Here is a 23,790-nt window from a genome sequence, read left to right on the forward strand (position 1 = left end):
TGGGAGCTTTTCCTCTTCGTCTGCTAGCAGCTATTCGTGAGGTTCCAGTTCGGGAGTTTGGAGTGCTACCTTATTCCCTTGTATGCAGTTCGGGAGTTTGGTGCATTCACTTTTATCCAATTCGTGAGTTTTGGTGATTCTACAGTAGCTGTGCCTGTCTTTGAAAAGGGGATTATCGCCTAAACGATTTTAACCCCTTGTCTGCTGAAACGGTCTGTTACAGATGTAAACTTAGTCTCCCTTCTGATCGCAACACAAGACGTGGTTGAGAATAAGGCTTACAGCTATGGGGACATCTCAGTAGTTCTTAAGGCCAGAGACCCCAGGCTCAAAATGAAATTATCAATCCCTGACTTCGTAATAGCTTTCGGTCTGTATAGGGACGTGAAATGCTCCACGTCTCCCCAACGCAGGGAGGAGCTTGACCTATACCTCCACAAATTAGTGGACCTTGGTAACAAGTACGGAGGCTAGTCTTATATGACTATCATAGATCATTCTCGGCAAAGGCGGCGGCAGCTTTGATCCAATTTAACATACGCTCTGACTGGAGCCAAATAGACATGGAGCTAGTCTGCCTCCACTTCGCCGGCCTCACGCCGGCGTCTTGTGCCATACGCGCATCTACCGCACACGCCACCAATCTGTGCCCCACTGATATTAGTTTACCTTCTACCAACCAAACAAAACCCACTCCCACTAAATCGGACAGGACACTCAAAGACAAATTGGGCAGGCCCATTGTGTTCCTGGACAAGGCACAGGTATGCAATAAAAAGGGGGTTAGGGAGTTTGAGAGAGTGTTAGTGAAAAAATAACACCCGCCACAAAGTCCCTTAAGTGGAGCGCTGGATGAGTTTTGGAATCCTGGTAGTGTGAGGAACGTCTGTTGAGGGTTTCATCCAGTCCGTTGGGTATCACTTCTGCTTTCCAAGCTCATACATAGGAGTTAGTTCTTCACAGTAAACAGTATGCGAACAGCCAAAAATAAAACAAACAGACAGGACAACGCTTACATTGTGTATTACCTTCACTCCGGCTAGTTCTGACCACCCTATTGTGTTGGATATACTTTGAAAAACTTAGGTTAAACTATAGCCAGCCAGAGATGTCAAACTTCAAGAAGGAGGGGGAGGGGGGGGGGAAGGGATAGGAAGACTTGTTGGCCATATATCATGGTGGACCCTTGTGGTAGAGACTCTAATTGGCGGGTGGGCCTTTTTTGAGATGAGTTAAGCCGGGGGACCAGCACGTGATGTATATCATATGTGTGCGTTAAGGATGAGTGGATTTCCTCCATGAGTCTATTGGACTCCACTTTTTGTATCCATTCTCTGATAGTAGGGGGGGTAGTTTGTTTCCACTGTAGTGGGATTAGCATGTTGGCCGCTGTCAGCATGTGAGTGATCAGTATCTTTTGGTGTTTGGGTATAGGGGTTGGATAGATATAAAAGAGCGTAACCTTGGGTGATAGCGGGAGTTTGACTGCTAGGATCGTGTGTATGAAGTTGAGGATTTTCACCCAGTAAAATGTATTAGATCACACGACCACCATATGTGACTAGGCGTACCCCTTTCATTGAGGCATCGCCAGCAGGTCTCTGTGGCTTGTGGGAATAGGCGGTGTAACTGTGAGGGCGTGTAGTGCCATCTGAAAATTCATTTATAGTTGTGTTCGTGGGTGGCATTACTTATGGATGAGCGGAATGCATTGATGAAGATTTGTTTGCATTCTTCGGGGGTTAGGGTTATTTGTAGTTCCACTTCCCAACAGGTGATGAATTTGGGTTTAGAGTCTTGTGTTTCTTCTTGTATAAGCTTGTGGAATGTGGAGAGTTGTTTTGTCTTAATTGCGCCCTTAAGACAGTAAGTTTCAAATTTAGTGTTGTCTCTGTACCCCTTCAGTAGTGTAGGATTAGAGGATATGAAATGTCTGAGTTGTCTCAGATTTAAATTGTGAAGAGCCGTGGGGCGGGTACTGATGTCAGGGCCCTCTAGAGGTCTAAATCCGGTAGGGGTGAGGAGGTCTCCAAATTTGAGGTACTGAGAGTCAGCTGGTTGAAGTGTGGAGAAGGTGGATGTGTGCCTTCCTGGCGGGAATAGTGGGTTATGTGTCACTGGATATAGTGGAGATGGGTGAGGAGAGATATGTGTTGTCAGTTTCAGTCTTTGCCATGCTTTTAGTGTGGGTTCCACTGTCGGATGGAGGCGGTGTTGTTGGGGTATGAGTGTGGTATCTTTGTCATGCCAGGGGATCGTGTGGATGGGTTCGTTGAAGCATGTTGCTTCCAGTTGTACCCAATGTTTCACATTTTGTGGTTGTGTCCACTCGTACACCCTGGACAGTGTAATGGCTTTGTGGAAGGTTTCAATATCAGGGAGTCCCAGGCCTTCCCTCAGTTTAGGTAGTACTAAGAGTTTGTGTGAGAGTCTGGGGTGTTTATTCGCCCATATGATCCCTGAGAAAATGCTTTTCACTGTCATGAAGAATGGTCTGGGTAGAGCTAAGGGTAGTGCCTGCATAAGGTATAGGAGCTTGGGGAAGGCATTCATTTTTACAATGTGTACCCGGGTTAACCATCTGAATAGCGGTTTATGCCACCTTTTTAGGTCGTCTGTGATTGATTTGAGCAAAGAGGGAAAGTTTAGATTTTATATTTTTGTTAGGTCATGGGGAAGTTTGACCCCCAGGTATCCAACTGCTTCCTCTGCCCATGTGAATTGGAACTTATTTTGTAGCTGGATTTTGGTAGTGTTGGTGATGTGGATTGGGAGAATCTCGCTTTTCGAGAAATCTACCTTGAAATTGGAGAACCTGTTATAGAGGGTGATTTCAGTTAGAAGGGCGGGCATAGATGAGTTAGGGTCTGTGATGATAAATAGGAGGTCGTCCGCAAAAGCTGCGATTTTATACTCCCTATTCTTGTTTTGAAAGCCCCGGATGGCCCCATTGTCTCTAATGCCCTGGAGAGAGGGTTACATAGTTACATAGTTACACAGCTGAAAAGAGACTTGCGTCCATCAAGTTCAGCCTTCCTCACATTTGTTTTTTGCTGTTGATCCAAAAGAAGCCAAAAAACCCAGTTTCAAGCACAATTTTGCAGCAAGCTAGGAAAAAATTCCTTCTTGACCCCAGAATGGCCGTCAGATTTATCCTTGGATCAAGCAGTTATTACCCTACATTGAAAGATTATATAATTGAATATTCTGTTTTTGCAAGTATGCATCTAGTAGCTGTTTGGACATCTGTATGGACTCTGATAAAACCACTTCTTCAGGCAGAGAATTCCACATCCTGATTGTTCTTACAGTAAAAAAACCTTTCCTTTGCCTTAGACGAAATCTTCTTTCTTCCAGTCTAAACGCATGACCTCGTGTCCTTTGAAAAGTCCGGTTTGTGGATAGATTTCCACACAATGGTTTGTTCCATTATAAGGATGAAGAGAAGAGGGGATGGGGCAGCCTTGCCTCGTCCCGTTACTGATGGTGACTGGGTCCGAGAGTTGGCCGTTGATCCGAATTCTGGCTTTTGGGTTAGAGTACAAAGCCTGCATCCATTGTAACCAGGAATGTCTGAACCCCATAGCCCGGAGGGTCTCCAAGAGTAGGGACCAGTCCACCCTATCAAAGGCATTTTCTGCATCTACTGAGAGAAGCAGACTCTGGGCTCTTGATCGTTTGGCTAGATAGATTAGATTAATCATTTTAGAGGTGGTGGTTTTTGCCTCCCTTCCGTGGACGAAGCCCGCCTGGTCAGGGTGGACTAGCCCCTGTAGGAGCGGGCGTAGGCGGATGGCTAAAATTTTAGTAAATATTTTTAGGTCAACATTTATTAGAGAAATTGGTCTGTAGCTCCCACAATTGAGGGCATCCTTCCCTGGTTTAGGGATCAGGGTTATGTGGGCTTCTAGGGCAGTGTTGGGTAGAGTGGGGTTATGTGTCAAGGAATTGAAGGCTTTAATGAATGGGTTAGCTAAGATTTCTCTAAACACCTTATAATATTTGGCAGTATAGCCGTCCGGGCCTGTTTTTTTTCTGAAGGTGAAGATGGTTAATCGCCATCATAAATTCGTTTTTTGATATAGGAGCGTCAAGGGCTTGTTGGATATGGTGGGTGTTGTGTGTGTAATCCTGGGCGTAAAATAACTAGTTATCTCGTCTTTGTCTGGTGGTTGCGAGCGCAGGTTATATAAGTTCGAGCAGAAGTTGTGAAAGCTCTCTATTATGTCAGGGACTTTGTGTGATGTTTCTCCCTTTTTGGTTTACATTTTCAATGTGAAGGTAGTTTGCCTAGTGTCCTGGAGCATTTTCGCTAAAAGGTGGCCACATTTCCCCCATTTAGAGTAGTGATTATATTTATTTAGGGACAGTTTTCGTTTGATTTGGGCGTTGAGCAGTTGTTGGAGGGCTGATCTCTGTTGTGTTAGGTGCATATATGTGTCGAGGGAACCTGTAGCCTTGTGGGTGTTTTCTATGTGTCGGATAGATTGGGTGAGGGCGCATATTTGGGCCTCTTTCTTTTTTACACTTTGAGGCCAGAGCTATGAGGTGACCTCTAGCCACTGCCTTGTAGGCTTCCCAAATGATAGGGTGTGTCGGGTGTGTTGTTTTCCTCAAAGTAATGTTTGAGTGTGTCCGAGATTTGGGAAGCAGTGAGCGTGTCATCTAGTAATGAGTCGTAATGGGAGCGTTGGAACTGTGATGGATAAGGTCTATGGGGCATGATCGGACCACGTTATTGGTCCATATTGGCATTGTGTAATGAGGTGGAGATATCTGTGCGGAGGAAAATCATGTCGATTCTTGAGTATGTATTCATGAGTAGTCTTTGGCGCCTGGATGCGTGATTCGCCAGCAGTCACAGAGTTGTGCCTTATCTAGAAGGTGTGTCATGTGTTTGCGGACGGAGGCTTGGTAGGCCACAGCACGGGAAGTGGTATCTAGTTGGGAGTCTAGGGAGATGTTCAGGTCCCCCCCCATGATTAGGATCCCTTCTTGAAATGCTTCTATAAGTCTGAGGAACCGCCTCAACATTTTACTTTTACTGGGATTTGTTGGGTAGGTCCAAATTTGCGAATGTCACCGTGTTTTGGCTGATTGTACCCTTGGCCATCACCAGTCTCCCTGAGTCGTCAGAGTATTGATCTTTATGTGTGTAGGGTACCCGAGGAGATATAAGGATGGCTACTCCCCTCTTTTTAGCTATAGGGTAGTGATTGAAAAAGCCCGTGGGGAACCTGTTATTACTAAGTGAAGGGTCTGAGTCACTTTTAAAGTGGGTTTCCTGGAGGAAAGCCACGTCCGCCTTCATTTTATGGAGTTCCTGGAGGTCTGGAGCTGCTGCACTTGTGTGTAAAGCATGTCTCTGTCATCTTCCAGTGCAGTGAGCCTGTCACCCACATGGCGGACATCAGTTTTGATGTGTTCAAATTTGGACTGGAAGGTAGCTTCCAGCCTTCCCAGCATGTTAGCCAAGTCCCCCTTGGATGGAAGATTTCTGATGACCTCCCTCAGTGTCCCATCATGCTCTGTTCTGTGGAGATGTCTGGCTTTGGCTTCTGGTATCCAGTACTCTTTTTATGATTCTTGTTTAGTTTTTCCTGGTTTTTCTGGTTTTCTATTCTATGTCTGGTTTTCTTTATGCTGGGTTTCTGGGTTCATTCTTATATTCCGTCCCTGGATTTCCCAGTCTCTTGGTTTCATTTAAATGTTTGTTTTATGTTGCCACACCCGTTTGTGGTTTAGTATTGTTCTTTTGGTGAACGTTAGGCAGTGTAGGACCTGCCAAATATGGGGTACATTGGCGTTGTGGCAGGCTTATGCAATGTATGATCATTATTATATAATAATGTGACTAAATCCCCATGATTTTCATATATAGTGCTTAGTTATTTCTCCTCTTGTTTTGCCTATCTTATCTTGTCTTGTTTTAGTTTGTATACCCAGTCCATGTACAGTCCTGTCCAGTCATGCCCATGTTATGTTCATGTTTCCCTCATGTCTTGTGTACATGTTCTGGGTTTAGCTTCCTATCCTTCTCTGGTTCTGGGTTCTATTAGTTCTGTCTTGTTTTCTTGTTTGGTGCCTATCTCTAGTCTTGCCTTGTTTCTGTACTTGTTTCTGATACATTCTTGCTGCAGAGCCTCCTTATTCAGCTCTGGGAGGTCTGCTTAATTCTAGTTCCTGGGATCCACTTAAGCTGAATCAGGGTTCTGGTATGTGGCTGCACAAATGCTTGTGCTCAACACCAGGGGGCGTGCGGTTACCCTGCACTAGACCCTGCTAATCCACCCCCACACTGTGACTCCTACTCTGAACATCAGGCATACTGGGTCCCGGTCCTCGCACCGCCGCCCTGACAGTGTCTGGGTCCCGGGCACCGGACCGCCAACCGTGACACTCAGATCTATGTCCAGTGAGTACGTGGAGGCTGTAGAGCCCTCTGGCCTCAATGGGGCTGATTCACCGTGTGAGGAATCCGCCGCCATGTTGTGTTTGGCTGCGCCATGTTGGAGATCTGCGTTCTGTTGAACTTCGGCGTTATCTCTGAGATACTTTGTGAGTGCCCCCGGTTTGCTTGGAGGGGGTTTCCCTGAGGGCTGTTGGGACGCCAGGGATCTCTTGGGGTGTCCCATCGCTGGTTTTCAGTCTGTGGTATGCGGATTAGGCTGAAGGTTTTGTCAGAGCTCTGTTAAAGCACGTCTATTCACCTCGGACGTTGGCTCTGCCCTCCCCCCTCCTCATTCCATTTGTGTTCCTAGTCTCAATGCACTCATACCATCAGGGGAATTCTCACTACAGTACTCCACAGTGGACAATGCCATGGGAGCAACCTTGAAAGCCGGGTATGGCGCCTGGTTAGGCAAGACTGATATATCAAACGCTTTAAAACGCTTACTTATGAACCCATCACTGAGGCAACTGCACTGTGTCAAATGCACTGTACTATTTCGCCACATGTCTGACGTTCTGGGCCAAGAGCAGCACCAAACTGTTTGACGAAACGCTATGCTGGCTACTCCTTAACGTGTGCTGCTGTCCAGTGGCAATACATTATTTAGACGACTTCCTCACAGTAAAAGAACCCAACAAAATTCCCCATAGCATCAACAAAACCATGGCGCTATTCTCCACTTTAGGGGTCCCCCTGGCAGCGGAGAAAACGATAGGCCCCACTACCTAGCTATCCTTCCTAGGCATCCAACAGGCCTCTGCAACCATGATAGCTAGTCTGCCTAACGAGAAAATTCACCGCATTAGAGACTAAATATTAGGGTTCCTACATAAAAGTTGTTGCTCCTGCAACGAACTTCAGTCACTACTCGACTCACTTAATTTAGCTATTCTCATTATACCACAGGGCCGCACTTTCATTTCATGCGTACTGCACCTACTAACTAAGGCTCCTCACGATAACCTAATATTTCCCATTGACATCATGCCAGAGCAGACTTAATCATGTGGGGTAAATTTATTTAATCCTGGAACGGGAAATCAATTTTCGTACCCCCGCTAGACGCAGACTCCCCGGTCATATAGACCGACACAGCAGCCCACTCAGGGTTTGCAGTCATATATCAAGATCAGTCGTTCCGAGACTTATGACCCCCAAAACTCTTACACTGCAGGCATTTAGCACCACATCCACTCTATTCGAATTATACCCTATAGTAGCAGCGGCACACATCTGGGGCACTCTATGAGAAGGCAAAGCAGTCAAATGCCTCTCCGATAACGAAACCGCCTGCGAAATAATCAACAAAGGGAGGTCCTCATCACTAGTTTTCATGAGACTCACAAGGTACAACGAGTTGTCATTAATGGTAAATTTTCAGGCTGGACAAAAGTGGTAAGTGGTGTCCCTCAGGGTTCTGTTTTGGGACCGCTTCTATTTAACATATTTATAAATGATCTTGAAATAGGCATTGTATCAGTGTTTGAAGATGACACAAAACTTTGTAAAGTAATAAAATGTGAGCAGGATATTGCCTTGCTGCAGAGGGATTTGGATAGATTGGGGGACTGGGCACTAAAATGGCAGATGAAGTTTAACCTAGAGAAATGCAAAGTTATGCACTTCGAGGTTAAAAATGCACAAGCAATTTACACCCTAAATGGTAGTGAACTAGGGATAACCACGCACGAGAAGGATTTGGGAATTGTTATAGACAACAAATTAGGCAGCAATATGCAATGTCAATCTGCAGTTGCTAAGGCCAGTAATGTTTTGTCATGTATAAATAGGGGCATAAATTCTTGGCGTGAAAATATAATTTTGCCTCTTTATAAATCGCTGGTAAGACCACACCTTGAATATGCTGTGCAATTTTGGGTGCCTGTTCTAAAGAAAGATATCATGGCACTAGAAAAAGTCCAGAGACGAGCTACAAAATTGATAAAAGGAATGGAGCATTTTAGTTATGAAGGAGTAGGACCAACGTTGGGTGCCAATTGTTTTAGATCAAACCAAGTGTTTGCTCAAGTAGATGGCTTCCTTCTCTGTGCTGATGATCTCCCAACTGCTGAGCGTACCTCAGAAGATTTGTGACCCTTTCCTGGTCAGCCATCCTAGAAGACACCGGGGGCAGACCTGCAGTGACAGGAGGGAGCCTGATCAATTCTGAATATACACGGTAATGACTGCTTCAGCACCTTGCCTGTATTTCCTGTCCCTGTGATTGGCCTGTCTCTGTGTCTGTGTTGGCTGCTGGAGGGCACCAAAGACGGGTAAATAGCTTGCCCGGTGTCCCTTTGTATAGAACTTGTATATTGACTATCTGCCTCCTGGGTATGAATGTATTTTGTATATATGCGCCCCTACAATAGCCGTGTGCGGTGTAGCAAGCAGCGTTGTGGGGGAGGAACTCCTACAATATCCATGTGCGGTGTAGCAAGCAGCGTTGTGGGAGAAGGTCTCCTGTAACAGCTGTGTGCGGTGTAGCAAGCAGCTTTACAGGAGGAGGTCTCCTGTAACAGCTGTGTGCGATGTAGCAAGCAGCTTTACAGGAGGGGGTTTCCCTGCAGAGGCTTTGTGCAGTCTAGCAAGCAACTTAGCAGGGAGGGGCTTTCTGTGTGCATTGTGGCAAGCGGCAGTACAGAGATTATTGAGTACGGGGACAGGAAAGGGTTAAGGGAAGAGTAAACGTGTTTTAACCATATATGTTTTTTGGGTTCTTGTTTGCAATAAATGTAAAGTTGTGTCCGGTTTGTCTCCTTTCTCTTGTATTCTTTTGATGAGAGAAGTGTTTATTCACAGGCGCACACAGGGTTAACCTCCATAGCTTTAGACTCTTTATCTCCTGTTTGTCTCCCTCCCCCCTTCCCCCGGCCTCCACCCCTCCCCCTCCTCCTCCCTCCGGCTATCTGTCTCTCTCTGTCATTCCTCCCAGCGCCTCCGGCTCTCTATTTCTTGTGATGTCTTGTTAAGGGGGGAGAGCGGGGAGAAATGGGTCACAAGCTTACAAAGCCCACTAAGGGCTTGCTAGCCTGGTAGATAGTGAGAGGAAGAGGGAGGGTGAACAAGCAGTGGGGAAGGAGGTGAAGAAGATTGCTAAGATCTGTGGCATTACTATGTCTTCTAGCGGATGGCTACAGCCAGAGGGCTGGCATAAGCTGCTGAAAGAGAACAAGGGATTATTGCAGGACAATAACCTAGTTAAGAATGTATGAGAGTGGTGTATAGGGTAGAGAGAGAATGGTGGAATATCAATGGATGGTTTGTCAGGATATTGATATCGGCAGACATTTTGTGCTATGATAGAAATTAAAAGTGTATATTGCCTGAGTCACTCAGAACAGAGCGGACTCCATTTTGGATTTCAGGCTAACAAAGATACATAAAATGTTCTCTCTTTCTGTAACTAACCACTAGCCTGAGCTAAGGAATGCATTATATAAAGAAGCCAAGTGATAAGCAATGAAGCAGGGGGATGGAATGCTCTGTTTAAATGTTAATGGAATAGAAATATTTTTAAACATAGACATTAGTGACACTAAATAATTAATTTTACTTTCTAAATTTTACAAGGTCCCATTGTAAGTAAAGGGTGAAATTGATGTCAATCCTAGAAATTACGTTCAAAGTCGTTGCCACAAAGACTGAGGCAAACACTTTGAACTGACAGCAAATTTAAGTTATGGTTGTCATTTTAGATAAGCCAAATGACGTCAAAATCGTCATCAGGGAAAGTTAACTCTTACCAACTGATGACGTACAGAGAATCTTTCCCTTTAAAAAGTTAGGACAAAGGGAAGAGAGAGGTTAGTTGGTTAGTTTGAGCTTTCAGATTCGGACATTCAGAGAGATCCAGGACAGATATTCACTCTGGGACTAACACTCAAGAAACACTCCTGGACACTTAGAATTTTACTCTTACTTTCTAACCAACACTATTTATTTCTATTACTTACACACCTCCATACAACCAATCATACTTGCATTCAAGTTCCTGGGACTACCTACTCATCTGACGAGAATATCTACTTAACTGGTAATTATGCTGGTTTTATTTAATTAATCTAAATTAATTAAAATCTAATAGCATGATATATGACTGGATAAATCACGGTCAGATTTCAATATTTAGAAATCTTAGTTAACTAAAGAATATATAGTTATAAACATTCCATTCTGCAGGTGGAATTAAGAATAATTATATATTAGTGCGATATTATCACGTGTTAGCATACCACTGTTTTTATCCAGGTGTATTGATTTGCTCTAAAATAAGATAAGATAACTTTTTAGGCAAATTAAAATTCGGCTTATAGAATCTGGTAGATTATTCTTATTGGATGGTTCCAGGAAATGAATAATGAGCTGGTTTAAATGCTATTTAATTGAAAATTACATGAAAATAGGATATATTATGCCTAGGAGGATCTAGCCAGCATTGAAAGGGTTACTCAGTTGATATAACTGTTAGCCAAGGTTTTACGACTTTTCGCTGGGCTGTGTGAAGATTTGCTTTTCTGTCTGTGAAGTACCCTCATAAATCTAAAGTCTTGACAGTTGATGCTGTTAGCCATTGGAACGTGTATAGCCATTCCACTGTATTGCATACTTATGTTATACTAAATATTCACTGATTATTATCATGCATGCTGCCTAATATTATTCTTATTTTTGTCACAAATAAATTATATCTATTTTTATAACAAATTGTGATTTTATTTGTATGGAATACATTTCACTTACATGATAACGATCTCTAAGATCTAAGAGAATTGAAATAGTGGGCAATTCTCGACTATTTAATATTATCATCCCATAAATATCCCCACAGGTTACAATGTTTGGGAAGAGAAGCTGATGCAATAATAGAGGAATATTTGGTATGGACAAAATAAGCTGTTGGTATATAGTGGGTATTGAGGTAAGAATTTCTGTGCAGTATTGTGTACATTGGGAACAAGAGGATTGTAGGATGTTAGGGAAAAGCCCTGGGGTAATATTGGGAGTTGATATTAAGGGTTAGAAAGAGGTGAAATGTATATTGTGAAATACTGGGGTAACATAGGAGTTGAGCATGAGGCTGAAACTTTGGGTAGCATGGGGAAGTGATGAAGTATATTTGGGGATGTAAGTATAGAGGCTGGTGGAAAATTACGGAGTGATGGGTTGTAAAGAGGATACTAGAATATTGGGGTAAGGGAAGAGAAAGGCAAGTGAGATTTTGTTGGAATGATAAGCAATGTGGATAAGAAGGAACACGTGGAATACTAGGTTGGTATATGGAGGAAAAGAGGCTAATGAATGGTGAATAGTAGAAGAAGCTGGCTGAATATTGTGAGACAACAGAATGTTAATTTGAGTAGTACTGCACAGATGCTGTGTTTGAGTAATGCTAATTTAAAGTATATTTTTCTATGAACAGCTTTATGGGCTGTTAAATGCATAATGTTTTCAGCTGTCTTATTTATTTTGCCAGTTTTATTTTCCAAATTTGAATACTGAAGTATAGTTTAGACACTGTTCTCTGGTACAAAATAGAGACTGATAGTGTTGTATTAGAGAATTGAATTTAGATGTTTAGTTTGGTAAATTATTTAAAGTTTAGAATTTCATTTTTGCAAAGGATAATGCTTATTTGGCTTATTCATCAGCTATTGTACATGTAACGTTGAAGGTACGTGCCAGCCACTGCCCTATGATGGTGACTGGCACAAAGAAAATGAGGTTGGCCCAACCCCCGTGGCCTCCACCCAATTACCATTATCAACAGTCACCGCTCCCTTGGCCCCCTACGTACCCCGTCCTTAGAGCGGACTGATCTCTGTATTCCCCCCGCCCCGTCATGCCCTCTCTGCCCGCCCCTTATCCTCCTCCCCTGTCACGCCTATCCCTGCCATATCCACTCTCTTCCGCCCTTGCTCTACCCTCATTTCCTGCCTCTGCTCCGCCAGCCCCCATCATGGCTGTCACTTCCCCTCCCTTCCCCATCGTCACTTCCCCTTCCGTACCGTATGCCTGTCTTCGCGGACGGACCCTTCTGTTCCCACTCCCCCTGGGGGAGTCCAGATGCTGCCCACCCCAATCCAACCCCGACACACTCTTTCTATGTTTGGCACTCACGGAGTGGCTCAAGTCCCTAGTTCCTTCGAGGAAGCCAGCTCCCATGGGTATCACGTTCACCCTGACGATGGTAGCCTATTTGGGCAATCCTTCACAACCCCGTCATGAGAGCCATGAGAGCTCCAGGGTTCCCCAGGATGACAACCCCTAGAGTCCAGTTTCTTACGGACGGAGACCCTTTTATGTATGTCTCATTTACCCCGGCCAAGCCACATCTCTGGTGGGCTCTCTCCCAGACCCAGAGAAACAGCCTATGCAGCCTGCCCAAGCCCTTGTTATTTCTCAGCAGGTTGAAAGCCTATTGTCCAATGGTGCCCTGATCAAGTGCGAGTCTCCCTGCAACACTCCCTTGTTCCCCGTGAAGAAGAAGACTGAAAAGGGTGACCCAGAAAAAATACTGAATGGTCCAAGACCTCAGAGCTGTTAATGAAGCAACCGTTCTGGACACCCCTATTGTGCCTAACCCTCATACCCTCCTGTCAGGAGTCCCTCCTACCTCAAGCAATACACCTGGACTGTCATGCCTCAAGGAGCTCAAAACTCTCCCAGTCAGTTTGCAAAGGCAATGGCTTCAATCCTGGACTCCTGGCAACAAGCTCACACTGATGTGGTCCTACTCCAATATGTGGATGGCCTCCTTCTCTGTGCTGATGATCTCCCAACTGCTGAGCGTACCTCAGAAGATCTACTCTGCTACCTTGCTGAACAAGGATGCAAGGCCTCCAAGAAGAAGCTATGATGGTGCTAGCCCTCCGTGGTGTTCCCGGGTGAGAGGAATCTCAGCTATTTATCCTCCCAAAGTACACAAGTCCCTCCATGCTTTCCTGGGTCTAATCTCTTCCTGCAGGGCCTGGATACCTGAGGCCTCCATCCTCATGCAACCACTCTATGATGCTCTAAAGACTGAACCGTTTTCCCTATCCCCTGAGGCCTTATCCAGCTTCTTTGCCTTGCAACATGCTATCTCCACTTCCCAAGCTCTGGGCCTCCCAGACTACCAGAAACCTTTCAAATTGTTTGTGTCTGAAAGGCAGGGTCATGCCTCTGGAGTCCTCACAAAGTCTCATGGCTCTCGTCAGCACCCTAGTGGCTACTACTCATGCCAACTGGACCCCGTGGCAAGAGAAGGCCCCTCCTGTCTTCGAGCAGTTTTTGCAGCCAAGGCCCTCATTGAACCTGACCTCACCCTGTTTGTGGATTGCTCCAGATATGCTGATGAACATATGAAGATACCATACTGGATTTGCTATCACCACAGTGGATAAAGTGCTTCAAGCATCCCCACTTCCCTCATCCATGTCTGCTCAAGAAGCTGAGCTACAGGCTCTCACCACAGCATGCAAGATCTCTGAAGGAAAGTGTGCCAATATCTACACTGACTCAAGATATGCACTAGGCATGGCACACAACTACGGATTAATCTGGAAGACAAGAGGATTTCTCACAGCAACTGGCACAGCACGGCTATCAAATCGCTGATGGACGCCCTACTCCTCCCTGAGGAAGTGGTCATACTGAAGGTAAAGGCTCACGGAAGACTGAACTTGAAGGAAGCTCAAGGCAACTATATAGCTGATCAAGCTGTTAAAATAGCTGCGCACGCACCAAGGGAAGTGGACAGAAGAGTGTCCGCCAAAGAAATTCCCATATTCACCATGCAGACCTTACCCACAGACCTCAAGCTCCTGAAGGAACAACAAGCAGCTACTGATCCTGAAGAAATTCAAAGCAGGAAACAGAAAGGGGCAACCCTTAAAGACGGACTGTACTCCAACAATCTCAAGTTCTGTTTACCCAAGAGCATGTACTCAGCAGCGGTCCAGTGGGCCCATGGAGCATCACACCTGTCCAAGACCCTCATGAACTCCTTGATCAACAAATACTATGAAGTACCAGGGATTACCTCTCTGACCAACAGTTACTGCAGATGCTGCACCAACTGTGCCAAGTGCAACCCAGGCAGAATGGAAAAAGCCCCCCTCTGAAGCGTCTAGCCAAACCTCACTATCCCTTCCAAAGAATCCAAGTTAACCACATTCAAATGCCAAAGAGTGTCCGGTTCGAATATGCACTAGTTATAGTAGATATGTTCTCAAGATGGCCAGAGGCCTACCCAGTCCCCAATAGGAGGAGAGACCGCATGCAAGTAGTACACCGTGAAAGTTGCTGAGATTACCCCGTGGATTCACCACTCCAGAATCAAACCTGCCTCTGCTCCATGGGAAGTAACGTTTGTTGATCTTGACAACGCTTTGAAACTCAATTTTAAGAAAATAAAGATACTTGGTGGAGAAAATATCAACAAGTAGGTGTTTTGATGGCCATAATAATGCCTGACCACCTGCCATCGATGGAAAGCAGAGGACCCCAAAAGGAGACCTCATGAAGCCAAAAAGGATCAGAAGTACTCCTTACCCTGCAGCCCTCACATCCAGAAGCTGAGGTGCCAACGCACGGTCGAAGCTTCTTCAGGATCATCTGCTCATCTTGAGTTTGTGGTGATATTAATGATAAATAACCTGTACTGAGGTAGCATGGGACAGGACTTATACGAAAAAGAATAAGTAAATGTGCCCTAAAATATTAAAAATATGGGGAAAACAGTAAAATTGGTGCTGCTATCACTAAGTGTGAATCACTCCACCACATAGAATACAAGTGCATAAACAATAAAAAAAATTATAGTGAGAGCACTCACAAACAAACATATGCAATCCGAGGACTTTTAAAAATGGCGCCGATAGTGTTTCCGGTATACAACGCCGGAATGACGTCATGACGTCAGGGACACGTCCGTCGATACCTGATGATGAAAGCGGAAGAATAGAGACACGAAAAGCATGGGAAAGAGCGCTAACTTCACACAGCATAAAAGGGCATTTTGGAGATGGACTTACAACACCACTTGAGAAAGGCTTTCCTGCCGAAACACGTCGTGGTACTTCAGATGGACTAAATTTTACCTGTATTTGATTTTACATGTTTTTGAGTTTTTGAGTAAATAATTTTCATTTGATCCGGTATCCTGGAATATTTTAAATTTGACATCCAGAGACAACCAGGGACAACTCATCTATACTCTGCATATCAATACAAGGGGTCCAGCATAAAAGGTTTCATCTCTAACCAAAGCCCTTAGTCTGAGTCAGCTTACATAAGTGACTCAGAAGCAAATGTGCCCTAAGCAGTCCCTTCCCGCCAGTAACAGAGCTTCTTTATTTCAGGGATGTTAGGGTTAGTGTCTGTTTTTACAGACAAAGTCTGTAGCGAGGGGGGTGGTGGACAAACCACTGCTCGTCTTATGTGCAGCACAAAAAGAGTTCCGAGGCCTGTTGGACAGATGTGCTGTAGGCTATTAGGGACAGCTTATAGGGATAGATATTGCTACTAGATATGGTTTTCAGTATATAGTCATTTTAAGGGGGGACTGTTATAGATAGAAATTATTGTTAGTAAAATGTCGATTTACTGTATGTGCCTGTGTTCATTATTTACTCAAAATGTCTGCTAGAGCACCCCTTCCCATCCTGTGTTCATTATTTACTCAAAATGGCTGCTAGAGCACCCCCTCCCATCGACAAACTAATGTAAAGAATGTCATGTATTAAGATGGCGTCTCCATTCGGAGCTGAACCCAGGATGATGGTGACATCACACTTACATGCGATACATTCATCATTCTTCTCACACTTGAACAGAAAAAGCCATCTGTTTAATTGGTCTCACCATCTCACAGCTTAGCAACTGTAGGCAAAAGTCCACTGGTTCATTAAATCAATATATATATATATATATATATATATATATATACACACCCTGTTCCAAATTATTATGCAAATTATAATTTTCTCATTTACCTAAATTGATGTAAATAACAGTCAGTATAATTCTCATGTTATCAACTAATAGAGTACAATTTAAATTGTATTGAACAAACCTCCTAATGATAACAGTATTTTTTTTAAACATAACAAACTTTGGATAAGACACTTAACACTTGACCAATTAAAGATGTATTCTCTCTGTTATCTTGCTTTCTGCATATGATGTATTTCTGCCTTTATAAGGGGCTTACCATCCCCCTGATTAAACATTCCGAAGTTTTTCATTAACCTGAAACCTGTGTCTCAGTGCGATATACTTCAGCATGCATGCATTCTATTTTAAGCAATCTGGACGGGGGCAGATACTCGAGCGAACACTTGGTTTGATCTAAAACATCAGTGCTCAGACCATACGTCGCACACTGCATCAAATTGGTCTGCATGGCTGTCATCCTAGAAGGAAGCCTCTTCTTAAGACAATGCACAAGAAAGCCCGCAAACAGTTTGCTGAAGACAAGCAGACTAAGGACATGGATTAATGGAACCATGCCCTGTGGACCGACGAGACCAAGATAAACTTATTTGGTTCAGATGGTGTCAAGCGTGTGTGGCGGCAACCAGGTGAGGAGTACAACAAGTGTGTCTTGCCTACAGTCAAGCATGGTGGTGGGAGTGTTAAGGTCTGGGCCTGCATGAGTGCTGCCGGCACTGGGGAGCTACAGTTCATTGAGGGAACCATGAATGCCAACATGTACTGTGACATACTGAAGCAGAGCATGATCCCCGCCCTTCTGAGACTGGGCCGCAGGGCAGTATTCCAACATTATAACGACCCCAAACACACCTCCAAGATGACCTCAAAGATGTCAACACACCTCCAAGATGTCACTAGTCTAATACTATCCTTACCTTTTTGTGTCATTTTACCCCACTCCCTCTAGCATGTAAGCTCATTGAGCAGGGCCCTCAACCCCTCTGTTCCTGTGTGTCCAACTTGTCTGGTTACAACTACATGTCTGTTCGTCCACCCATTGTAAAGCGCTGCGGAATTTGACGGCGCTCTATAAATATCATAATAATAATAATAATAATATTAATAATAATAATGTAATCTTGGCACTCACCCTTTAGAGGTTTCCAATATTTTTTGCCTTAGTACAACCAGCGTACCAAATATATTCAAAGATTAAGAGGTGCACTCATAGGTCTTTTTTTCCCAAGTGATTCTTTTATTGTGCTTTTTACATCAAAAGATTATAGTTGTCCCGATCAATGTTTCGACCCATAAGGGCCTTTTTCAAGATCAAATATACAGTGTAAACCTTCCACATAAGAACTTACCACATCGCTATGCGTAGTATAAATGTTATCTGCGAGGCTCTCCAATGCTAGCCACTTTACTGGTAGTTTTGAGGCACAGCCTTGGCGGTAGTAATCCCCACTGTAGATTTTTTTAGAAAGACCAAAATCTGCTACACATACAGTCATGTCCTCGTTTAGCCTAAAAGTAAAATCAAATTAATAAAATATATATATATATATATCTCATTGATTACATAGCATTACAATATGGAAATATTGATATTTTTAGGGACACAGTTCAGAGCAGAAAGTTGACTGTGAGATGAGCTACATAAAAAAATGTTTCTCAATAGTAAGACCTCCCAACTGTTTCCCCCCACATTCTTTGGAAGTGAGAGTTCATCCTTCCTTCATTCTAGAAATCATTACTGTAGAGTTTACTTTGTTGATTCACAAAGAAACACATTTACTTGAGTCTACTAAAGTGTTGATTGCCTACTTTGCCCTCATAGTTGCTTGGCATCTGAGAAATGCCATATGAGTGCATGCTATCTCTTTAGACTTATTTCAGTTACTTTGATACGTGCTTGCTAACCAATTCATGATTTATTGACATACATTTTATTCGATATAGAGTGATCAACAACTTTTTGCAAGAGGCTTTTGACATCCATGTAAAACTTAAATCGAGAAATGCAATGTGCTATTAAATTCTCTGGAACTGAAAGGCAGAAGCTCAGAAATTATTTTTAGATAAAAATAGATAGCAATATGTATTTTAACAAATACATGTGATACATTCATCATTCTTCTCACACTTGAGGAACAGAAAAAGACATCTGTTTAATTGGCCTCGCCATCTCACAGCTTAGCAACTGTAATTTCAATTAAAGAAAAGTCTGCACTCAATCTGGAGGCAAAGTCCACTGGTTCATTAAATCAATATATATATATATATATATATATATATACACCGTGTTCCAAATTATTATGCAAATTATATTTTTCTCATTTGCTAAATAATTGATGTAAATAACAGTCAGTATAATTCTCATGTTATCAACTATTAAGAGTACAATTTAAATTTTATTGAACAAACCTCCTAATGATAACAGTGTTTTTTTTAAAACATAAAAAACTTACAATGCACTGTTCCAAATTATTACGCACAGTAAGTTTCAAAACACTTTATAGGTTGTAAAGAACTGAAAATTGTCATTTGTTGTGTTTGCAGCATATTTACTGAAATCAAAAGCTATTTCAATCAAACTTATAACAACATTTTAACAGGTCATGTTACACTTTAACATAGGACCCCTTATTTGATAGCAGCTTCACAAGTCTTGCATCCATTGAACTTGTGAGGTTTTGGACAGTTTCTGCTTGAATTTGTTTGCAAGATGTCAGAATAGCCTCCCAGAGCTGCTGTTTGGATGTAATTTGCCTCCCACCCTCATAGATCTTTTGCTTGAGGATGCTCCAAAGGTTGTCAATAGGATTGAGGTCAGGGGAGGATGGAGGCCACACCATGACTTCCTCTCCTTTTATCCCTATAGCAGCCATTGATGCAGAGGTATTCTTTGCAGCATGAGATGGTGCATTGTCATTCATGAAGATGATTTTATTACGGAAAACATAGTTCTTCCTTCTGTACCAGGGAAGAAAGTGGTCAGTCAGAAACTCCACATACTTTGCAGAGGTCATCTTTACACCTTCGGGGGCCCTAAAGGGGCCGACCAGCTCTCTTCCCATGATTCCGGCCCAAAACATGACTCCACCACCGCCTTGCTGACATTGCAGCCTTGTTGGAACAGGGTGGCCGTCCACCAACTATCCACTACTCCATCCATCTGGACCATCCAGGGTTGCACGGCACTCATCAGTGAACAGGACTGTTTGAAAATTAGTCTCCATGTATTTTTCTGCCCAATGCAGCCATTTCTGCTTGTGAGCATTGGTTAGTGGTGGCCGAATAGAAGGTTTATGCACAGTTGCAAGACTCTGGAGGACTCTACACCTTGATGTCCGTGGGACTCCAGAGGCACCAGCAGCTTCAAATATCTGTTTGCCGCTATGTAATGGTATTTTAGCAGCTGTTCTCTTGATCCAATGCATGGATCTGGCAGAAATCTTCCTCAATGTGCCTTTATCTGCACAAACCTGTCTGTGCTCTGAATCAGCCACAAATCTCTTAATAGTACGATGATCATGCTTACGTTTTCGTGAAATATCTAATGTTTTAATTCCTCGTCCAAGGCATTGAACTATTTCACTCTTTTCGGCAGCAGAGAGATCCTTTTTCTTCCCCATATTGCATGAAAATGGTGCTCTGCTTAATAATGTGGAACACCCTCCTTTAGTAGTTTTTCCTTTTAATGGGCTCACCTGGCAATCTAATTATCACAAGTGTCCGAGATTGTTTTCAGTAATCAAAAGAGCCCGGAGACACAATGCCATCCATGAGTTAAACTGAAAAAGAAAATATTGAATCTTTGTGACACGTCAATAGAATTTGCATAATAATTTGGAACAGGGTGTATGGCTGTGATACATGCTTAGCATGTAGGTCAACCAAAATCAAAAAAGTAAAAAGACAACTAACTAATATCAAAGAACATATTAATATAGATTATACCATCAGGGATTGTAGCGGATGGTACTAGGGCTGTCCTAAAAGACTGTAGTAAAATTGCAATTTGTGTGCCGTTTTTTATTTGTATGGTTAAACTGTATGTAGGATTCGTATGATTGTTCGGTAGTTTCCATCCCGTACTCCATACGAATGGAAAATACCGAACCAATAGACCACCCCAGAGAGAAGTGTGTACACTTCTCTAACCACAAGTTAATCGGTACTTTATTGATGTATCTGGGTGGCCGCTGTTCGGTATACGAACATGTGGCGGCGGCCATCTTACGCATGAAAATCTCAGCGGTGTTTTGTCGTCGAGTGTCTGGAACTCAAATCGGACACTATATTACCCAAACACCGCTGAGACCTCCAGGGCTCCGTAACTCCCGAACGGGAAGGCTTATCAGCCCCCCGTTCGGTAAGTTTAAAGTACCGAACAAGGGGATTCATACGAATGCAAGGTTAATCGTGGATGGCAGTATTTTATGTGTGTTTTACCTCCCAAATGAAGACCGACCGCAGGGCCAAAACACATGGGTGTGCGGTCGGTCAAATTACACCCTCCACTTAACTCCTGAACCCCTGGTCCGATCTGGGTGAATTTTGGATATGTTCGTCACCCAGATCAGGGCTACCAGGGGGTACCCAAAGTATTATTATCACTGCTTGTTTTAGGGTACATTCAGAACTCGGGGAAAACTACAGCATGTGTAATGGGATTAAGTGTCATACTGAGGGGAGGAGATGTGTGGGAGGTAACTGTTACACTATTGGATACTGTACTGATTAATGTAAATCCCTCCCTTGCATGGGAGAATGCTTTATAAGGAGACTGTGTGGATTAAAAGTCAGTTCTGCTCCTGATGCTGTGTGTCGCCCTGTCATTGGGATCTGTATGGGAATATTCATGGATTACTTTGTTTGCTGGAATTATTACTTCATGGTATTTTTACTACTTGTTCCTGAGCCTCACTGGGATCTTTAGTGGAGTTAACCTGTGGAATACCAGGCCTCCGCTACAGGGATCAACTTACATGTTTCTCGAAAGGGGTAATTTATATATTGAAATGCCCCTGCAATTTATTATATATTGGAAGGACCATCAGATGTTTAAACATCAGAATATCGGAGCATGTAAGAAATATTAAAAAAGGATTGGAGACCCATGGTGTCTCCAACCATTTTAAGATCCATCATTCATGGTTGCATTCCAGTGACGCAGGTCACGCGACCCGGAAGCAGAACACATGACGTCCTTATTGGAACGTAAAATGTGTTCCAAGTGCGGACAGCCTAACCCAGAAGTACACGCAAGAGACAATTTAAAAGGACACCAAGGAAGTCCCCCACAACATATACTGACTGAGGAAGCCCCCACCATATGGTGAAACGCGTTTCGGATCTACCAGCCACCAGGCAGTACCCATATTGGACTTATTTGAACTTTTTTCATTTAATTAACCTATATTTTATTTTATTGCACACAGTACACTTTGTTTATTTTATTTTATTAAATTAAAATTGTATTAAATAAAGCATTTTTTATGGGAGCAAAGCTTTCCATCTAATCTTTACTCCAGAAGCTTTAAAGACTACACAAGGACCAGCTGGAAGAAGGATGGGGACATCCTATTAAGAGTCCCTATGTTATTATTTGGCTCCAGACTTGTGAGTACTTGATATCCACAATATCTGTGCATTATTTACACTGGCAATATCGCACTGTTATTTGTTTTTTCTTTATAGAATCATTAGACGTGTGTTCCACCTATTGTATATATTTTTTAGAATTCTTTAGAGTGGTATAAGGGTTTGTAGCTGTTATTACTACCACACATATCTATTCACTGTGTATTTCACCTTTCACTATTAGGTTATTGTTTCAGCTGGGTACCTGATGACAGGTAAGGCATATGTGTTGATGGCTTGGATCTTGGTTTTCCCATTGAGCTGGGACTTCAGGACCTGTCTGACTCTTTGGAGGTACTTAGATGTTGCTATCCTCTTAGACTCTTCCTCATTGTTTGATATGTGTTTGTGGTACCCCCAGGTACTTGTAGCTGTTCTCTACATCTTCTATTTGGCCTTCTAGAACTTCCACTCCTTCTGTCCTGATCATCTTTCCTATTTTTGCTATCACCCGCCCGCACTTCTCTAGTCCGAGGGACATTCCGATGCCCTTGCTGTATATCCTAGCTAGGTGGATCAGTGAGTCAATGTCCCACTCATTGGCGGATTGTAGCTCCACTCTTGAACCTGTATCTGTATCCACTCTTCTTGATGATCTGGCTAAGGGGGTTGAGGCCTATGCAGAAAGCATTGGGGATAGCGCATCACCTTGGTATATGCCACATTTGATGTTCACTTGAGTTATTGTCCTGAAATTGGCTTCTAGAGTTGTTTTCCACTTGCCCATTGAGTTCTTGATGAAGGCTCTTATTGTCTTGCTGACCTTGTAGAGAGCCCAGCATTCCATTATCCATGTGTGTGGCATTGTGTCATAGTATTTCTTGTAGTCAATACAGGCCGTGCACAGATTGGCCTGCATGGTCTTAGAATCCCTTGTGCCTGCCTGGCCTACCAGTAGTTGGTGTTTTGATCCTCTGGTGTTGTTTCCAATCCCCTTCTGAGTATTGTTCATATATTGACTCATATGCCCTCGGATCTTGGAGGCTACAATGCCTGAGAGGAGTTTCCATGTTGTGGGGAGGCAGGTTTTTGGCTGGTATTTAGATGGTGTTGTTCCCTTGTGAGGGTCCTTCATGACAAGTATTGTTCTGCCTTGTGTTAGCCAATCAGGTGGGGAGCTCGTTGCTAGTAGCTGGTTCATTTGTGCTGCCAGGCGTTCATGCAGTGCTGTTAACTTCTTTATCCAGTAGTTGTGGATCATTGTTCTTGTAAGTTTTCTTGTAATTGTCTTATTTATTGTTACATCCCCCCTCTCAAAATATTGTAATGGCAATAATAATAATAATAATGTAAGATCCTGGGGATGACCAACTCTTCATGTGTGCTGCTCTCTGTTGGATGTCTTTGACTGTGATGGTGACTGGTTCTTGTTCTGGCAGCATGCAGTGGTCTGCTTTCAGGTCTAGTAGCTACTGTGCCTCTGTGTTATGAGATGATTCTTACTCCCAGATATTCTTCCAGTACTATTCGGTCTCAGCTATGGGTGGGGTCTTGCACGGAGATGTGTACCCTGTAGCTGTGCATAGACCTTGGAAGGTTCTTTGGTAAAGAGGGCATTGATTCTCTTAGCCTCTGCTTCTCTGGTGTATCTGCTCGGTCTGGTTGCCAGTGCTGTCAGTCTTTGTTTAGCTGTTTCCAGCACCTCTGGTATGGGCATATCCTTGTGTATATATATATATATATATATATATATATATACATACATACATATACATATTTATTAAGGCTGTTTGGCCTGTATTTGTGGGAGGGGCTTAAATTAATTCACT

At 43.3% G+C, this 23,790-nt stretch overlaps 1 protein-coding gene across 1 annotated transcript in view; it reads right to left on the bottom strand.

The window, feature by feature from the left end:
- Nucleotides 1-23,790, bottom strand: part of TYRO3 (TYRO3 protein tyrosine kinase) — a 926,976-nt gene that overhangs the window by 66,188 nt on the left and 836,998 nt on the right. The window contains exon 17 of the mRNA XM_063440254.1: nucleotides 17,740-17,899. Within this exon, the coding sequence (XP_063296324.1) occupies nucleotides 17,740-17,899 (160 nt within the window). The remainder of the gene's footprint in view (nucleotides 1-17,739; nucleotides 17,900-23,790) is intronic.

Source organism: Pelobates fuscus, chromosome 13 (assembly GCF_036172605.1).
Source record: "Pelobates fuscus isolate aPelFus1 chromosome 13, aPelFus1.pri, whole genome shotgun sequence".
In the NCBI taxonomy this organism is placed as follows: domain Eukaryota; kingdom Metazoa; phylum Chordata; class Amphibia; order Anura; family Pelobatidae; genus Pelobates; species Pelobates fuscus.